Genomic DNA, 20,389 nt, shown 5'->3' with positions numbered 1-20,389 from the left:
AGATCTGCTTTGTATGAGAGGCCGTCTAGCTCACAACTCATACTTAGTCTTACAAACAATATTAGAATCTCACATGTACACCACCAGCCTCTTTCACACACAGCATCATACCGTCTTTAACGGACTGTCATTCCTTCCTTCATTTACTATCCTACTATCATACATAAATAACTATTCTCTCTCACACACAAAAACAAAATCTCTTAAACGCACCATCATACTCTCGTACACACCACTATCGTCTTTCACAAACAACTATAATCTAATAGAACATTATAATAGTGTATGTGAAAGAGGATAGTAGTATGTGTGTAATCGGTAAACAATGTATGTAAGACAGAATAATAACCTTTGTAAGAGGGAATAGTATTTCATGTTAATAACAATAGTCGTAAAACAGAATAGCAGTGAATGAAAGGCCGAATATTAAGTACTATTAATAAGAACGAGGGACTACTGTAGTGTAAACTCATCTGGAGACTCTGCACCGTGCTCTGATGCTTTGCTTTATGAATGTGGACAACAGAGAAACATATTCTTCATGACCAAAGTTGGAATTGAAATAAAAAAGGAAAGTTAAACGTATGCTCGTCACCCTCTCCCTCCGGTCCACATGAATACAAATGATCCCAATACATATTATTGTATGAAAATATCTTAAAAGAAATACAAATGTATTTATTATAAACGTTAGTCCTTAACATCTATCACCGTATAGTATTTTAAAAGTTGAACAAACTCCACACAGCTCAGTAAACACTGAAATGTTGACTTTATTTGATCATTTCAGTAAATGTAAACGTATATTTCTCTTTTTGATTATAATACTGATGAACGTTCAAAACAAAGCACTTTGGCAACTTACCACATACGTTTTAAAATGCTTAATAAGCACCGTAACTTTCATGATATCATTTCTCGGTCATAATCGGTTGTTTCTATGAACTGCCGAATGTTGTGTGACGGCAAATGCTGTGGCTGCAAGGCATTGTGGGGCAGCATTTTCTCCTCCAGTGGTTCCTAAACTAAAGGAGGTTATAAAGGAAGTTTGAAACCTCCTTTCCTTTCATCTAGAGAATTGGAACGGCTCTTATCATGGCTGCCACGGAGGTACTTCCGGGTCATTTCACTCCGTTAGGAAGGTTCCTAAGAGAAACGGACTATTCGACCGCAACCCTGCATTGTCTTTCACACACACTACAATTCCTCTCTCACACACACTATCATTCTCTCTCACACACACTACTATACCCTCATACATACTACAATTCCTCTCTCACACACACTATCATTCTCTCTCACACACACTACTATACCCTCATACATACTACAATTCCTCTCTCACACACACTATCATTCTCTCTCACACACACTACTATACCCTCATACATACTACAATTCCTCTCTCACACACACTATCATTCTTTCTCACACACACAAAGTTCTCCATCTTGCATACACTACTAGAGTATTATATTGTAGTATGATGTTGTATGTAAGTGGGAATAATAGTGTTTCTAAGAAAATACAGTTTGGTATGTAAGTCAGTTTGATTTATGGCCCAGACAAAAGTGTGTGAAAGAGAGTATGATTGTGCGTGTAAAAGTGTTTAGCAATATGTATAAAAGAGTTTAATGGTGTATGTGTGAGATTCTGATATTGTTTGTAAGACCAAGTACGAGTTGTGAGCTAGACGGCCTCTCATAGCTTTGCACTCCATCTACTGGAGATGTTCCAGGCAATGCATTTCAAAATACATTTTTCTAATTTATTGCTGCTGCAGTAGATAAAGAAATGATCCACATTTCAGTCATTTTTTACAAAATATTTAATTTAATTAAAAACAAAAACCACAAGCATTACGCACACACCACAGCAGTGAGAGCGTCAGTCTGTGTGTTTCAGAGACCTCAGAGCTGGAAGGATGTCGTCCAAGTGTCTCACTCCTGGAATACACACACAAGGTTTTATTTTGATGATAAGTGGTGGTCAACATTTTTGATGCTTTATTTATTTTTCTCTTTGCTGGAATATGTTCTCTGTATTAATGTGGAATACGTGTTGCATTGTGTTATATTACCTAGAGTGTGTAAAATATCCAGAATGAGGTCATGGAAAGCAGGGAAGAACTCCTCGTGCTGCTTCACTTTCACGATGATACTGTAAAACAAAAGCATCTTGGGTTACTGTCACCTTGTACACACCTGGCCTTAAAATGCAGCTCATATTCCAAATGTATGAACCTGTCAATGTCAGCGTCTCCTAGGACATCATGGAGTCCGGCGGTGTGCTCAGCGGAGGACACCAGCGAGGCCACGCGGTTCACCACCTCTGCAGGAGGAACCCTGCTGTCTGATGGGGAAAGAAAACACTATTTAACTCCATTGTATCAGAGAGGAATACATGAAGCCTGGATTCCAGCTGAAGCCCACCTAGCTGCAGGACGTCTCGCAGGTTCCTCATGGTGTTGGTGGCCTCTCCCAGCCGACTGTACACCTCGTTCATACGCGGGTACACTCCGCTCAGCGAGCCCACGTCAAACAGCTTCTGGAAGTGAGACAGCATGGAGCCCAGGGTGAAGCGGGTGGGGCTCCTGAGCACCTGGCAGGACAAACGGCACCACAAAGACACCCAATGAGAGACAGCTTTATTTTGAGTAGGTAGTATAAAAGTCTTGCAGTGTTGTACCTTCTCATCATCAGTCGCGGTGTTTTCCAGCATGGTGTCCACCAGCAGCATCATGTCCTCCATCTTCACCACTTCTGACGCAGCATGGCCCCCATCAGAGGGCTGCCAGGGCATCAGTCTGACACTCAGTTTATTTAATCCTCTTTGCAGATCCTACCAACAAATGAGTCATTTAAAAAGCATTGTAGACATGTGCCTTTTGAACACAGAATAGTGGCTAACACACAGGGTTATGCAATGCGCACGGGCATCAGGTGAAGGCGAGTCCTACAGTGCTGGGCAGGTGGAGTTTACCTTCAGCAGGTGGAGCTGCTGGGCCCACCCCTCCAGCGTGGGCAGGATGGTGTGAAACTCAACGGAGGACGGTTTGGTTCTGTGCAGGCGTAGAGGCGCGTTGGGATCAGACACCAGCGATTTAATATCGTGTAACAGCTGGTAGTGAGGAAAGAAAATCACAGTTAGTTGTGTTTTGTTAGGAGGGGTGAACAACAGAAAGAACAAAGGACATGCTTACATGGTGATAGTAGGCGCTTAAATTGCCCTGGTCATTGATGTTCTCACTGATATCTGAAGGGAGGTCTTCTTTAGGAGAACTGAACAGATGGAATAAATGGATCAAATACTGGATACTGAGGCTTACATATGCTTTACTGAAGGGGTTCAGTTACAAGAAAGGTGTGGCTACGAAACAGAGATGGATATTACTTTTTGAAACAGCAAATCAGAGCGGTGCCTTACAGGACTTTCCTTAGAGTTCCTACCTTTGGTCATTGTGTTTCATTGAGCCCTCCAACCGGCGGAGCTTGTGTTTGTAGAACTTCACCTCTTTGAGTGTGGGCCTACACAGAGGAACACCGTCAGTGGGATTACTCATATCCAAGCACTTCTGCTGGAGACTTAATGAACACACACCTTGTATCCAACTCTCTCTTCAGGCGCTCAACCTCCTTCTTTAGCTCTTCTATTTCACGTTGGCTTCCCTTCTGCTGCTCGTGGTATGCCTTGGAAGGAATGCAAGAGCATCAAGTACTGCTTTAAGTGAGAGAATATGAAAAACACACATGTCAGGCTACCTTGAGAATAGTTTTGAAAGATGGAGTCACATTGCTGGATGTCTTCTTGATTCCTGTCTGATGAGCCACTTGAGAACCTTGTGCTTTCACAGATCTGGGGGAAAGAACGTTGGTGTGTCTTGTTGTCTATGTACTAAAGTATTTTGTAATAAAAGGGTCAGATTTGGGGGGGGGGGTGTTACCTGAGCTCATCCAGCAGCTGACTCATTTTGGTCTCATAGAAGTCAATCACATCCAACACCCTGCAGAGAGAAGAACCAGCAGCAACTCATCACATCTCATCACAATGCATTTTAAAAGCTATGGCGCGTGTCAGGCTCTTACTGCTGGTCTGCGGGGGAGTTCTGCTGGCTGACTTTGTTACAGATGTGTTGGAAGGTCTGGCTCTGTCGGGTCGAGCGTCGCTCTTCTTCTTTGACGGTGAAATAGAGTTTCCTCTGAAGGTCGGTTGCTTCCTCCCTCTGCTTGGACAGCTTCTGCTCCAGAACCTGACACAGTTTCTACACAAACATCTCTCTCTCAGACCATGTTTTCTGACTGAAGCTAATAATTGACAATATTCACCATCTATTAGTTTATTTTCATATATGTCTGTCATCATTGTGTGTTGTGGACGTACCTGCTGCTGCTGCTGCTGCTGCTGCTGCTGCTGCTGCTGAGTGTGGCTGTGCTGCTGCTGCTGAGTGTGGCTGTGCTGCTGCTGCTGAGTGTGGCTGTGCTGCTGGACGGCCTTGCTGAGGCAGCGGTCCTCCAGGTCCTGGACCCTGGTCCTCACCACGTCCAGCAGCCCCTCCAGCTCTGTGGCCCTCTGAGACTGCTGAGCGGCCCCCCTCATGTGCTCCTGAACCTCCTCTCTACACACATACACAAGATTCACTCTAACGATCAAACAAGTGCATTGTTACATTCTAAAAAGCAAGATGCTGCGAGTACATTAGCTTCAGTGATCAGCGAGCCGATTGGCCGATGTCTGATGTTGACAAAAAGCATTCAGACATAGCATACAGTACATTCATTCAAACGATTGCTTGCCCTGGAGGTGTTGTGGAGAAATAAGAGCAGTGTTCCAGTCAGCTGCTCTCCCTTTGCCCACTAGCCACCTGGCCTTCAGCCCCCCACCCGGCCCCCACCCTCACTGAGTGTTCATATCTGCACTGAGCTGTATCTCTGTCAAACTCCTCTGATGAGATGAGATAGCAGGAGGACAGGTGGTCTGCTTATGCATTATTAAGTAGATACGGACACTATCAGTAACATCTACTGCAGGCATGTACACTGACAGACCCTCAGCTGTTTCAGATCAATCTAAATAATTCCATACATTCCAGGAGGATGATGCTATTTTATATAATGACATTTTCATATTTAACCTTATGCAGCTAATAAACGGATTCCTGTTTGACTACAAATATCTTATTTGATGTCAAACTGGTACTTCAAATAATGCTTCTCTCTTGGGATAAACCTCTACATTTCAGGATGAATTGGTTGGTAGTTTGACTAACTTGAGTTCGCTGTTGGACTTGATGAGCTCCTGGATTAGAGCCTGTCTTCTGTCCGAGTCTGTGAGCATCGTCCTCATAGTCATCCTCATCTCACCAGCAGACTTCTTGTCAAGCAGAATCAGATCTAAAGACACATGAAGATTCACACAACATATAAATATTGTCTATTTCCAAAAGAAAAGGTATCTGGAAATGTCTCTTATAGACAAATTAAATCCAATACATTTATGTAAACTCAGAAATGTTGACAAGGGATGGGAGCTATTGCCTCTTACCAGAAATATTCCTATTCTCTACAGGATCTGAAAAATACACGGGCTTAAAACCGTGATGCTGCAGAAGTTTATTCACCCCATCCCATTCTGCCTGCTCCTCCTGAAACACACACACAACACAATGTACACGCAAACATTACAGAGCAATGTGAAGCTGTTGATGACATCTGAGCTCTACCTGAAACTGCCTGGAAGTCCACAGATAAACATATGTCTTATTTCTTGTTGGCAGCAAAGTCGCTCTCCTGCTGTCCATGTCTTACACTGCAGAAGCAACTCAAAGCGTCTGCAGGTCTTCCAGCTGGAGGGCTGAACTACAGGCAGCACTGAAAGGCGATCCACGCCTCCACACACACGCCTCTTCAGCAGTGGTGGAATTCTATAAAGTACATTTACTAAAGTACTGTATTATTTCATTTAACCTGAGTATTTTCAATGTATGCACATTTATACCCCTACTCCACTACATCTTGGAAGCCAATGATGCACTTTTTGACAGCTTTATTTACTTTAAAGATTCACATTATTAGCCAATGCAAAATTAAATCAACTAAGATATAAAAATTATATGGTAACCTAAAAATATAGGTTAACATATCCTGCTGTTGTTTTATATTTAATTTGCTCAACCTTTCCCAGTTATGAGACATTAATGCATACATAATTAAGTTATTTAGTATGCAATATTCTGAAATAGGCCATTCGGATTCCATTACTTTTGTACTTTTACTTAAGTAAGATTCTGAAAGCAGAAATTCTACTTGTAACATAGTATTGTCATTACTACTTAGATCTGAGTAGCTTTCCATGGGTTTAAAGTTAAACCGACAAAAACAAACAGAAATGAAGAACCAGCTGATAGCTTATTGATATGCAGTTCCTATACAAAGGTCTAACAATATTAGTATATAATGACCCTTTATTACTTTACTTTTGACGTCCTTTACTAGTTTAGTTAGCTCGGTTAGCTTCTGGCTGTAGCTAACAAGGTACCACTTCATATTAGCGGTGTGTCTGGTCCTGAAAGAGATCTTTATGAATGAAAATAAGACATGAATTATTATGTATTACCATTGTTGGTGTCGCCGTTACCAGCTGCAGAGTTATCCGATAGTTTTGCACCTTTATACAGTCAATGTTTGTGAACTAATAAGCGTAACTTCACTGTTTATGTCAGGCATTTACGTTTCATGTGTGGCTCTTCCGTGATTCAAACAATTGCGCGCTGACGTCATCGTGCTTAACCAATGGGATGTGGCCATTTAAATCCTTCACCAATCAGCGTGTGGTACCAACTGCCAAAAAGGTTTTACCTGAAAAGCCTTCCTCTTTCTAAGGCACTGATAATGTACACAAGTCTTTTATTCAGTATATCACAAAGATATAATGATAACCCTGAACTTAGCCATATTGAAAGAAAATCACATTAGTTTTGATACCAAGTACATGGTCATTCAATAAAAATGATTTTGTATTCTCAGAATGAATACAGCTGCACTAAACACCAGTTACCACAGGATGGCAGACATGTCTCAGCGCGTCTGCACAATGCAACATCTACAAATATCTCAACAGTATTTAAATCTTACTGCCTTCTCCCTGTATTGTTCAAACAGTTCATCCTCATTAATGTGCATATATGCTAAGTCTATTTAAAGGAGGGGGTGATTTTGATTTGTAGGTTGAGAAACTAAACTAAAGTAGGCTATAATAAAACCATATTCATCACACAGTATGATGACACAATAGTCCATGTACATCAATATGTTTACATTCAGGTAATAAATAGTCAAATTAAGTGATGTTGTTTTTGCAGCTTGAGTTGGAGCCTGTGATGAACTCAGTGGTCCAGGTAGAATGGAGGTGACGTAATCACCCGCCATAAATCATACAGCACAGGTCAATGGGACCCTCGACTCCATCAAGGCAGGCCTACATTTCCATTTAAATGTTCTGCTCAGTGGAGTTGATGTATGTGCGGACACAGTGAGTAGCCAGGCTCTCGCTGCCTCTATTCAGGAACAGACGCTGGTGGCCTTTCCTCTCTGGATCCGTGAAAACGAGACTCTGGTACATTAGGGCCAGGTACAGTAGGTGCTCCACAGCGAGACCTCACGTCCAGGGAAGACGAATGTCAGACAGCGTGTAGTGCGACAATGACAAAAGGGGAAGAAAATCATCTCCGAGTCATAATATTACCATAATATATACTTGGAAATAAGCCAGAAGTGCATTCAAGGAAGCTTCAATATCCCACTTTGGTATTCAGCAGCTAAGATAATTGCACTGATTTGACTCAAAAAGAAGGTGGTGGGATTAGTTTCTGCTGAGTGCTGCGTTACTGTATGTACATTACGTTCGTGCAGAGGCCCATTAAGTGGCTAATGGGGTTTGATCGCCAGGGAAACGAGCCGCGACAAATGAGAAGATGTCCTATGGGTGGACCACCCAGCCACAGAGTTTGATGGAGGGGGACGAGACACCCCGGCTCTGCTCCAAATGTGCTTCTTCAGCTTCAAGATGATAGTCTACTGGGGTATTTTTCAGAAAGTAGTGCAAATCTAATCTGCTAGTTAAACCAACAGTGATTGTATCAACTACCAATGGGCACTTTAAGTCAATTGATTGTAGCCTAATTGTGGATAGTAGCTCTTAGCCAGCAGGGCAGATATATCTTGAAAAAACTGGAATCATCAGAGCAGAACAGAATTGCTAAGAAATGACTTCCCAAGTATTAAAATGTGTAGAGGACAAGGGCCTGTTCTATGGCCCCTGTCAGAGGCTTAGCCAGGGAACGTAATTTGCAGATACATTGGGGAAGGTGGAGAAGTATAAAGAGCTGTTTTCACTAATCCCACTTCACCTTGAAGCAGCTTTCTATTTTCTCTAATTTGCAGCTCAAATCCCACTGCCTGGAAATCCTGTTCCGAACTTTGCTCTTGTTTGTGACCTATAGGAAGAGGAATGGAGCCAGAGGTTTTGGCAAAAACACATCCCAAAAAACGGTGAATATAGCAAGGCATGTTTTTGCAGGGGTCTGTTCCCTGGTTCTGCAGAAAACAGGTAATCCACACACAGATTATCTTCCTCTGTCATGTTGCACAGGTGCTGCAGGCTGATAGGACACACTAACAGGCGTCTGTGGAGATGGCGCTCAAAAAAAGCTTAAAATAGACAGAAACAACAACAAAAGCAAGGCAGCAAGATTTAACTAAACGCCATCATTTTGACACCTTGACTGTCATGCTGTGAAACAGAAAGTTGTGCTTTTCACAATAAATGTTTTCTTTTGCTTCATATTTCTGGCTCTTGAGTGGGTTGTATTATATTTGCTGTAGGTGTATTGTATTGATAAATTGGGCAAATAAATAAAATAGCACTGATAATGTCATAATGCGAGGTGAAAGAAGTACCAATATATTATTGTCAAATTATTACAAGTAAAGGTCCTGCATTCAAAATCTTACTTTAAAGTATAAAAACGAATTATTATGCATTGTGTTATCTCCCTTTAAACTGGAGTAGAATATAAATGGAAATACTCAAATAAAGTACCTCAACATTTTAGGTACTTAAGTACAGTAAATGTAACTCTAAGTACCACCACACCTACATTGGGAGTCCCAATGTGTGGTGGTACCAATTTGGGACTTGAACTGGAAACCTTTTGGTTCCAAAGCAGCGGCCTCAATTAAAAGCAGACAACCATCCACATGACTGTAACAGCATTTTATTAAATCTCTAGCTCAGTGACTTGACTCTACATATTTATATTCATAGTTCTCATGCTTTACAGGCGGAGCTCATGCATCAGGCCCCACATCTGTTCATGTAAAGTAGTGAGGCTCACCCAGCACCAACATGTGCACCGTTCACTCCAGCTGTACCTCACAGGCAATGGAGAAAACAGTTCCTCCCTTTGGAAACCCCTGTAAAACCCCAGAGGGCCCAATCTGGAGCGAGGAACAGGTCTGCACATGCTCAAAGGTCAGACACATTTTCAGCAATACATAGAAGCAGGAAGATTTAAAAAGAAAACAACTGGTTAAGTATGCCCTGTGTGTGTTTGGAGGAGATTAACAGCAAATAAAAATGACAGAAAAAGGAATTTACAACATTAAAAACACAGTTCTAAATACAAGCTAAATCAGGACATGGAGTAGAGATCATTTCGGTGCTTTCGAGGACACAGGTCTGTTTGGCTTGAAAGAGTTGAACGTCACACATCAACACCACATAGAGGCAGATCACAGGAATACAAAAGTACATCTGAATGAGTGTAAAACAAGAGAGAAAATAAAAAAAGTGTCATCTGCTGACATCTTTGGTGAGCTTTTACTGGTGGTGACAGTGACATCACTCCTGCATCGCTGCATATGGACCATCACTGCTGTTGAGTTTCATTGCATAAGGGTCATGACCCTGATCTAGTGCAACACGACAAGAGAGTTTAATTGGTTTGTCGGATGTGAAAGAGGCTAATCGTACTCAAATGCATCATGACATCACATAGGAACAACTAAACAGTCCAGAAAAAGTCGTGACACCGTTTCAGAGAGCTCAAATGACACATATCTATTCTCAATTTCTACCGAGTGAAGTAATATAAAAATATATGTTATCACTTGTTAATTGATGTTCCTTGACACGTAGATGCTGTGAAAGCAACACCTATTCATTTATTGTTTATTTGATTGTTCATGTTTGTTCTAGTAGTGTTTAATGTGCCGGGGTACTATTTAAATGTGTTTTAAACTCGATGGATACCTCGTGTTTTTACTGCAAACCAAATCAAAGTAACCTGATATTTTTTTGTATTGTGAAAAAAGTGAAGGTATATGAACTTTTTAGCTACCTTGACTTAAAAAACTAATATATTATGATTCCACTTTAATCCATCCTTATAGTGCGGTCACTTTTAAAATGACACAATACTCCTTTTCATACATTACATACAAACATGGTGTTTTCCCCTTGGCTCCCATCAGGTACACCTAGACCAAATGTAGCTGTTGAAAAAGCCTTTAAAACAGGAAGCTGTGTGTTATTTCACAGACACATTCACATGCATGCCTTCCTAACGTTGCAGGATTGTGACTCCACATGTTGGGGATCTGTAGAATCGCATTCTAAAGTCTTTCCTGTCATTCTAGACTTCTGAGAAGAATGGAAATATGTTTGTAAGAACTGCAGCAAAGCAGAAACAACCCTTAGGAGGACCTTTCCAACATATCACAACACCGACACACGATGACAAACCTTCTACTGAATCAATTTGGTATAATCACACATGCAAAAGAAATACATCCCTATTTTTATACAAACAAGTGCTAAAGAGTTTCCATTCCCAATGTCTGTTTTTACATATTTAAAGTTGCATAAGTTTGTGCTGGCAGAGGGAGGAGCTATAGAGCTTCAGGCCAGTCCATGACGACGCACACGGAGGATTCCCCGTACAGGAAGTGAAGCAGCAGTCTGTTTCCTGTCTCAAGTGTTGAGAGAGAACAGGTCCTGCTCGATGGGTTTCTTCACCCAGGCGCCCAGGCCCGCCTTGTGGAAGGCTTTGAAGAGCGACTGCTTGGCATCGTGGTACTCCACCGCCGCCAGCTTGGCGTCGCTGTAGCTGACGGGCCGCGGCGCGCTGATCCGCAGCGTGGAGGACAGCTGCATACACACAAAGAACACACGTTAGCTGTGAGAATCATGAAACTACATCAGAATCAGAAAAGGATTAAGTTGTCCAGCAGCGAGGACATTTACAGCTAACGGACAGTGCAGATAAGAAACTTGACTTACGTATTAAAAAAAGAGGCAAGTTAATAAAAATAGTCTGTAGGGTTGTCAAACTCAATTTCTTCGGGGGCCACATCAGCATTGTGGTTGCACTCAAAGGGCCGGTTGTAACTTTAAGATAATATATCAAAATACATATATAAATATTTAATATATATAAAATAATGTATTATATGACGGATAGGGTAATAACTTCATAATGAACTATGTCTGAAAGCAGAAGTCTAGGGCAAATCATTGCAGGTCTTTTCACTGAGAATGTTACAAAATGATTTAAAAAAAAATCTAATTCTGAGAAAAAGGCAAATTCTAAGAAGAAAATAATATTTTGAAGAAAATAAGAGAAAAAAACTTGTTCTGAGAAAAAAAGCCAGATTCTGAGAAAAAAGTCAAATTTGAGATGCATTGTGGGATATGTAGTTTATGGGCAACGTGCTTCTGTAAATCGGCATGTAACCGTATAATAAACATATTATATTCTTTGCAAGCTCTTGAGGGGCCGCATGAAATGAAGTCGCGGGCCGGATTTGGCCCCCGGGCCTTGAGTTTGACACCCCTGTAGATGGTCTCTTACTTTACTATGGTTAAATAAAACATGGGCACAAAATAAAACATATGTAACAAGAATGATTAAAAAGTCACAAAAGCACTTAGCTAAGAGGATAAATGGTAAATGGACTGATTTGTAAAATGATTCTGTACTGTTAGCAACCACGGAAAGAGCTTTGAAACTTAACACACACTAGTGGCAGAACATAGGAATCAATGCAGCATCATATAAAACATATTATTCACTTGGCAGGTGGGATCTAAGAATCCAACCTACAGCAGATGAAGGAGAAGTCACAGATAAGTGGCTCGTCCTGATATAAAGGTGTGTGAATGAGAGAGGCGGAGTTTGGGAGGGGGGTCCCGGGGGGGGTGGTGTTACCTTGCAGTGCAGGCGCTGCCAGCGTCCGAACAGGGCGTGCTTACAGAGTCTGGAGGGTCTGCTCAGGTCGTCCTTCCCTGTGGTGGCGTTGATCACCTCCAGCCCCGGGTCCCCCACCGTCCAGTTCACGCTGAAGTTCGGAGCTTTCCCCGGCTGACGAGCCTCCGCGTTACTTATACCTGAGGGGGGGAGGGGATGGATTCAACTCACTATCTTTACATCATTTTATACTCCCATTAGATATAGAGGCAAATAGCGTCATTTTGACCCCACAGTTAATTTATTAATAATGTTGAACAGTCCTAATTTAAATTGGTGATTGTTGACTGGTAAACTTAAAATATTTTTAATTTCCTGACTTCCTAACATACTTTACCCTATCTCCCTGAGACCCTCTCCTCTGACCCCCCCTGACCTCCCATCAAACCCTCGCTGCCCCTCAGTGAAGGAGCTCCAGATGTGTGCGGACAGATGAGTGGGATCATGGTGGAGTGCGTCTCACCGCTGAGCAGCGGCTTGTTCAGGCTGAACGACGGGGGCAGCTCCTCCATCTCCGTCACCCTCTGGTACATGGCCCTGGAGAGGTGGTCCGCGTGGTACAGGCTGCCCAGGATGATGCTGGAGAAGTAGATGGCGTCCGTGAAGTAGCTCATCAGAGAGCCTTGGAATCCCACCACGTTCCACCTGGAGGGGGACCAAGCGCCCATTAGTAAGTCCCAAAGGTTTAGGCAAGGCAAGTTTCTTTTTATAGCTCAGATATTCAGAGCGTAATAACTGAACGCTGCCTCTACATGTCTAGTTTGACTCTGGGGACAGAATGTAGACCCGTCCGGGGTGTGATCTACAGATTACTACATTATCTGATGTCTCCATTGCTGTTTCAAGTGGTCTAATCAAAGCTCCGGCGGCCTGATGGCCCCCGAGGACCCGAGCTGGAGTGATTGCAGCGCGACACGGAGATCATTCATCCTCTCCACACGTGCACATCCTCATCAGATCGTAGTGGTCTGCTCTAAAACACCCTTCAACATCTCAAGAGTGTCTGCAGGGCAGCAAGGTAAAGCTGCGCGAGAGGTTATGTTGATTCAACTGCTCAGACTCAAACGGCTTTTTTCGTCCCAGGAACATGGCTACGTAGTGTAGCTGCTGACAGTGTGTGTGAGGCTCGGGATACAACACACACCTGGCGATCTTGTCGCTGCAGGACATGGTGAGCAGCCTCTCCCCCTGCAGGACCCCGTCCCACGTCTGGATGGTGTTGCTGGAGCGCACCGGGATGGTTCCCTCTCCAGACTCGATCTTAGTGCGCAGCTGTCCCCGGGCCTTTCTGTTCGGGTGTCTATCCCCATAATCTGAGGGGGGGGGGGGGGGGAAGAATACACTTTAGATCTTTTGGTTTGCAAATTATGTTCATGTATCTTCATCATAATTCTTCCTGCGTACCCTCTACTCCGGCCTCGTGCGGGGAGAAGATGCGAGCGTCTCCACACGGGGACGTGCTGATGTACAGGTGGAACTGCACGTTCTCCTTCAGTCTGAAGCCCTGTATGCTGTCACACCGGATGAAGATGGACTTCTGCTGCTCCTCCTCGTGGTTACTGGAGGATTGACACGCAGGAGACGAAAAGGGATGAATGCACAGCAAAACTGACAGCTGTTCCAATTAAACATTTGGGAATTCTAAAGTAAAATCAGAATTCTAGAATTATTATTACACACAAATAATAAACCTGATTCTGATACACATTAAGAACTATCTTGATTCTCTGATATTCCTTGAGATTTCACAAACGTTCTAAATCAAAATTCTGCTTCTTCCTATTGCGGTAAGAACTGTAGCCGTGTGCAGACACAGAGTGTGACTGACCTGAGGAAGTGCTCCAGCTGCGAGTACAGGAACCTGATGAGCGAGCGGCGAGCCACGATCTCAGCGTGGCAGTCATTGAGAGCCAGCCCTCTGTCGCTCATGTATTCACCGTTGATGCACTTTGTCCCCGTGGAAACGCAGATCACCTGAGCCTCCTTCACATCGGCACCTGTACGCCAAAGGAAAGAAGTCCTGACATTCGTACATAAAACTGCTGAGTCAGGTGTTTTGTGACCCTCCCCAATGAAAATGCAGCTAAAGACAAATAATGCTGCAGCTCCATTGGGTTTGACTGACACGAAATAAATCACCTGTTGTCATGACGACCCCTGACAAAACTTTCCGCCGAGCGTGCGGCGACGTGAAGTTGTCCGTCAGTTCGCCGAACTTGTCGACGACCAGGCGGGAGACGGCGTCTGCCAGAACCTGAGCACCAAAACAAATCAAATGATTATACATGAAGCAAAATGATGGAAAATGAAACTTTGAGCAGAAGGTTGAAAATGGGGACTGCGGCTTCTGGGTAATACAAAGACGAAGAGACAACAATGCGATAAGAAGAAAGTGAAAGCTCTTCTTATCTGCCCCGGAACTATTATTGAATATTTCAATTAGGAATGCTGCACTGGGTGTGGATGACAGGCAGGATGTGAGCGGCTTAGAACAGATCCTCTGTTTCACTCACTGCTCTGGAAGTAAAGCGGAGAGACTGCTATAATGAGCAGCAGTGTTTGAATAGCACTCACAGGGTGATGCTAATTAAGATAGCAGCTGTTTTATCAGTGTGCATGGATTACAGCCGGGGATTAGCCTATGTGTAAATAGATTCCCAGTGAATTGGACTTGTCTCTCCTGAAGCCGTCTTCACTCACACGCTGTCAGGTTGGCTACGAACAACCGTCTCGTAAGACGACAGATCTAACCTGGGAGCGACTGTCAAATCACGACATGCCTCAAAACTGCTTTATGGTTATTTGCCGTCTGGTAAACCACTAAATATGACGTTAACTTGCAGAGTTGGCAGACCACATGTGCAACCTAACACATCTGGATAATGGACAATGTAGATGTTTAGGTAACAGTATTGGGAAACCCACATTATCTAACGTTCACTAGTCCCAGTTTGCGGGTTTATTACTCCTAAAAATAAGTAAGGAAAGTAACGGGGCCTTTCAGCACTCATTAACCTTGGTCCCTGCTTACCTGAGGCAGGTGCAGCTGCAGTCCCTCTCTGGGTATGGGCTGTCTGGACGGGGCCTGGTCCAGCTGCATGTTGAACAGAGCGGACAGAGCAGCCTGCGCCGCCCGGGCCTTGGCCAGCTTCTTGTTCCGCCCAGAACCCTGGAAGTTCTGCCCGTCCACCGTCACCGACATGACAAAGTTCTTGGCGTGGCTCTCCCCGCTCTCTGACACAAAGTCGTACTTGAGGCCCGGCCGCAACTCATTGAGGATCATGACAGGGTTCTTGCCGCTTGTAGGGGACATGAAGGTGGAGGGGACTGGAAGTAAGGGGGCCTGGATCAGGTTCGGGATGGGGGAGGGGAGCAACGGGTACTCGACTCCCAAAGAGCTGAAGGAACCGTTGCTGTTGGACGTGAGATAAAAGGGGTCATCTGCGGGGGGGGATGTCTCGAAGGCGTTAAAGAGCATGTCTGGGAAGTCGGCCTGGTCCGAGGTGAAGTCCGTGTGGACAGACAGAGTCCGGCCCATGGCCATGTGGGCCTCAGAGGCGTTGGGGAACTGGACGAAGGAGCGCAGGGCTTTCTCTGCTGCGTTCAGCTTGGCCTTCTTCTTGGTGGAACCAGCGCCCTCGAAGAACTGCCCGTTGACCTCCACCGTCATCACGAAGACGGGCGCGTGGACCGGCCCGGTCTGAGAGAGCAGTTTGTACTGCAGCCCCGGCTTGATCTCATTCAGCTGCATCAGGGCGTTCTTAGGCAGAATGGGCCCGGGGATTTTCTTACGCTTCTTGGGCTTGTACTTGGAGTGTGCATGCCCATTATTGCCCTCCTCTAAGGGACGTTTCCTCCCACCCCCAGCACTCCCATTGGGGAGTTGAGCAGCCTCAGCCGCAACCCCCTCTTTGGAGAAGAGGTTGTCCAAGTTGCGATTTTCCTTAACATCTGTGCTGCATGAACCTGCGGTGCCCAGAAAGAGTAACTTACAATGCCTTCGTTGCAGGATCTTGTAAATGTAAAATTTAGAGATTCCTTTACCTTTCTTTGCAACTGAACAAGTGATGTGTGTTCCTTAATTATTATTGAAATATAATGTATAGTGGCAGTTTAGCTTTTGGTACAAGTGTATTCTAAACACATTCATATGTAATGAGGGTGTTTCACACAAACATAAGTAATATTTGCAAATGTATACAAAATTACGTAAATCGTCATTTAAAGACTTCCCCTAAAACCTTAATTAGCATGCAGGCTATTTCTATACTCATACTTAGCAAACTAAAGGATAAACTATTTACACCAGGAGCTTTGAGAACTATTTCTACATGTCGTTATCTGGACGATGGTGTCTTGGGAACACATATCACCCGGCCCTGTTAACAAAGCTGATGGAACTTAATGTAAACTTCCATTTATAACATCCTCCAGCAAAAGCTCGATAGGTTACTCCTTTCGGTGCTCAGGACAGAAAACAATCCTATAAGACGCAGGTTTAGAGAGGTTGTGGGGAGAGATGGAGGTGCAAACAAGGGGTGTCAACTTTTCCAAAATAATGCAGTACTTCAACTGAGCCTGAAGAGAAACACCAGAGAAATTATTCACTTGTAGCATCTAAAACCAGACAAAGACACTTGAGCAGGAGCAGGAAGTGGATTATTTGGATAAAAGACAACAGAAAAGCTTCAAAAATACATATGTTTATATTAAAAAATGATCAAATATCTTAGCACCGAGCTCCCTTCAGAATGTTTTAGCGTATTTCAGCAGGTTATCAAAATCTTTCATTCACAGTTCCTCTTTCTCTCTTTACAATACCGACTGACTGAACACGGCCAATACACTTCAAAACAAGTGAAATGTTCACAATGTTCCCGTTTGTAAACAACTGACTTGTTAGCCACATTTAGCATTGTTTTCCATTTGAAATGACTTCCTCTTAAACCAAAGAGGGCAGTGCTCGCACAGAGTGTGTCGTTCAGTCACAGCCAGATGCCGACTGCGGGCAGAGTTAATAACAAGCGTGCCGGAGGGGGACGGAGCTGAAACATGAAAAAACACAATAGCAGATAATGCCTTGAGCAACCAGAGGGGGGGGATGATTATAGGTCTGCGGGGGGACGTGCTGTTATTGTTGCCGTGGCTCAAAGACAATCACTGAAGCAGAAACAGACCCTTTATCCATTAAAAAGAGAATTCACTGGGCTGCAAGGTCAATGCTTCCAAATGTGCCTTGGCATGTCCAATTGAGATATCAACACGTTACCTTGCATCTGAAATGTCTTCTACGTGACTTCCTGTTTAGGATTTTAGGCAAGCAGCTCTCGGATGACGTTGAGCAACTCTCCCTACACTCGGCCATAATCCACATGTTCTCCCCATGCTTTCACTTTGGCTTACATGGGGCAGGGACAGGATTACTGCCAACACACATAAAGAAAGTGCTTAAAGAAGCCCGTCAGTTAGCATCAGCAGCACCGGTCACGATGCTAAACGGGCTATCTGGATCCCAAGCAAACAGACTCCCTTCAGCCTGACAAGCAGCCCCTTTCTCAAAACGCTTCTTGAAGCTTGATCCTATCACTTTTGCAAATAAATAGCCAACTTATCAAACCGCTTCCCATTGATTGAGCTTTCAACAGGCACCTGAATGGAGTGAGATGAAAGTGAAGCTGTTTGTTGATTTGCTTTGCCCTGCATTAACTTCACTTGGAATCTGTCTTTTCCATAAAATCCCATCGAGGCTTATCGTGGGTCAGGCGGTGTTAGGGCTGAAATAGACCTACCTTACAGAGCCAGAGAGGGGGCTTTAGGGGGCTTTTTTTGTTTAGAGCAACGGGAAAAGCTGAGAAATGGACCATCAAAGTGGAGTGAAAGCTCACAGTAGATACACCCTGACCCTGGGATTAAGCTCCGACCTCCCCCTGAGCTGGCCAAAAGGAATTGGACGGTATATTTTCAATGCACCATGGGTATTTAACTCAGTGCTTCCTTTACCTGCATGCATCTCGTACACAACCTGGACAGTATGTAATAAAGCATGAATGTACACGTGGATCACTCACTCATGCTTTTGACTTGCCCCCCCTCAGCGGTGGGCAGCCTCTGTTGGATTGGAGCGGTCCGATCTCCCACTCGACCTGAAGGGCACACAGCACATGGTTACCAGTGGTGGAAAGTACACTTTGGAGGTATTTCAAATCAGCAGATCAGTCCTTCCATCATGCTGGAACCGTTAGCGCCGCAGATGTCTATACAAACCTTTTGAACACATGTCACTTTGGCACTTCTCCTTTGTTCGTATGTCACACCTCATCACCCAGCTCACCCTCCACCCGGCCCTTCCTACTCCTGTCAGCAGACAGGTCCTCGTCTGTCTGCTGATAAGACACCAGGCTGATTATTTCCTGCGTTTTAATCAGGGAACTGTCACTCAGCACGCCATCGGTGCTAATAAACAAACTGCGGCGGGCAGAAATGACGCAATCATTATCTTTGATTAACTGACATGTGGGCTGTCAGCGTACACAGGGGGCTACTCTCAAAATGGTGTTCACACTTTAAGATTCTTTCATATCAGAAGACCTCATAAAGTCACTACTGTATGTGTTTTACCCCTTCCTGTTCGATTCCTCCTCAAAGGTTTTTTTGTCCTACATTTAAACGTCATCCCTTCTCCACTCTTTACTCAGCGAGCTCAATTCAAGCCACTGAAACCTGCCTTCCTCTGGAACAGGAACGGAGGCTGTTGGGCAAGGCTTCGCACTCGCTGTGTAATCGCTCTCTGTCGACAGATATGTCCTCCTGCCCCGCTGCCACTCAGCTGTTGGCTCCTCACATTAGAAATGACAACGTTATCAGGCTGCCGCCGCCGCCGCTCTATTGTGCGAGACGGCAGCAAGGGGAACACGGCTCAGGTTCTCCAGATAGTGCGGGGAGGAAATGAACTCAGACGTAAAATGCCAAGAAATGGAGTTAAGCGAGGATTGTCACAGAAATGTAAAACTTTTGAGTGTTTGTATTATTCAGAAACCCTGTGTACCTCATTACAGACTCACACACTCTGCTTTATCTCAGTGTTTTAAAGGTTTCTCCTTTTCCTACAATAAGGGATCAGGATAAGTGGACATCCCCACTGTGTTGCATGATGGGAGAATACTGTTGAATATCCAGATCATCGGACTTTTATCATGCAGTATGAAACACTTTTTGTTGAGCATATATACAAAGCGCCGTCTCCAAATTGGAAAGAAGATGATACGGCGGAGGATAAACAACGTGCAGACTGGGAAGTGGCACGTATGTTAAGGGAACCCGTGGCCTCCCATGCATGGCATAGGGAGAATACGTTTATCAGATAAGCAGGAAAGAATAAATCTATTTACGCTGCGTAGCCTCGGATCATGCATCACCGCACTACCACACTGACGCTGTGTACACTCCAACAACAGCAGTAGCAGGAACAGGAGAATATGACATTGAAGCGAAAACCAATCAAGAAGCAACAAAGCAGACATGTTTATCTCTCTCCTCTGAAGAAACCTAACATTACATATATCCATGTCCCATGTTTTCCTCGTGTGCAGCCCTAAGGAGAGCCCATCAACAAGGAGAGAATGTGGACCACGGCCATCAGCGACTGAGCCGACAGTGATAGATGGATTTCAGAGGCTTTTTCTGGTGCTTGAGGCGAGTTACAGTCAGAACCGGGGGGGGGGGGACAACTGCAAACAGCTGTCAGAGAACTCTTTTAGCGATCTAATGTAGACGGATTGATGCTGAGGAGAAGCAGACAGCGAAAAGGGAAAACACGGTGGACTCAAACATGTGATGGAGACAAAAAGAAAAAGACGTTGTTGTACACAATGCTTTTCTCACACGCAAACTCCAGCCTCGCCCCGTGAAATGACATTTTGAGGCGTGCAGAAATTGGAGGTGATGAGATGATGGATGAGGAGGGACGGAGCAGAAACTCTAGGATCGTAGAGTCACAGCAGAAGGGAACATGTGTATTCCTTTAGTTAGAAACACGTGGGGCTAACATTCACCCGTTCATCAAATAATTGTAAAGTTGACATTTTG

The 20,389-nt window shown here is 44.1% G+C and overlaps 2 protein-coding genes across 2 annotated transcripts; both read right to left on the bottom strand.

Moving 5' to 3' along the window:
• Positions 1-1,856: 1,856 nt before the first annotated feature.
• cep70 (centrosomal protein 70) lies at positions 1,857-6,743 on the bottom strand. The gene is made up of 16 exons (XM_034099266.1): positions 6,613-6,743; positions 5,542-5,641; positions 5,267-5,390; positions 4,381-4,615; positions 4,086-4,261; positions 3,944-4,003; positions 3,762-3,855; positions 3,601-3,689; positions 3,450-3,527; positions 3,203-3,281; positions 2,983-3,120; positions 2,689-2,841; positions 2,433-2,601; positions 2,244-2,352; positions 2,081-2,160; positions 1,857-1,946 (listed from the first exon to the last, which is right to left on the bottom strand). The coding sequence occupies exons 1-16, from the start codon at positions 6,613-6,615 to the stop codon at positions 1,888-1,890; spliced, it is 1,746 nt and encodes a 581-aa protein (XP_033955157.1). The 5' UTR covers positions 6,616-6,743; the 3' UTR covers positions 1,857-1,887.
• A 2,527-nt stretch (positions 6,744-9,270) lies between these two features.
• On the bottom strand, positions 9,271-18,647 carry LOC117458637 (double-stranded RNA-specific editase 1-like). The gene is made up of 10 exons (XM_034099230.1): positions 18,569-18,647; positions 18,373-18,447; positions 15,336-16,270; positions 14,444-14,558; positions 14,133-14,301; positions 13,709-13,863; positions 13,449-13,617; positions 12,768-12,949; positions 12,266-12,444; positions 9,271-11,205 (listed from the first exon to the last, which is right to left on the bottom strand). The coding sequence occupies exons 1-10, from the start codon at positions 18,621-18,623 to the stop codon at positions 11,029-11,031; spliced, it is 2,211 nt and encodes a 736-aa protein (XP_033955121.1). The 5' UTR covers positions 18,624-18,647; the 3' UTR covers positions 9,271-11,028.
• Positions 18,648-20,389: the final 1,742 nt, after the last annotated feature.

Source organism: Pseudochaenichthys georgianus, chromosome 2 (genome assembly GCF_902827115.2).
Source record: "Pseudochaenichthys georgianus chromosome 2, fPseGeo1.2, whole genome shotgun sequence".
Lineage (NCBI taxonomy): Eukaryota > Metazoa > Chordata > Actinopteri > Perciformes > Channichthyidae > Pseudochaenichthys > Pseudochaenichthys georgianus.
The sequence above is the reverse complement of the archived record's forward strand: the minus strand, read 5'-3'. Positions and strand labels throughout refer to the sequence as shown.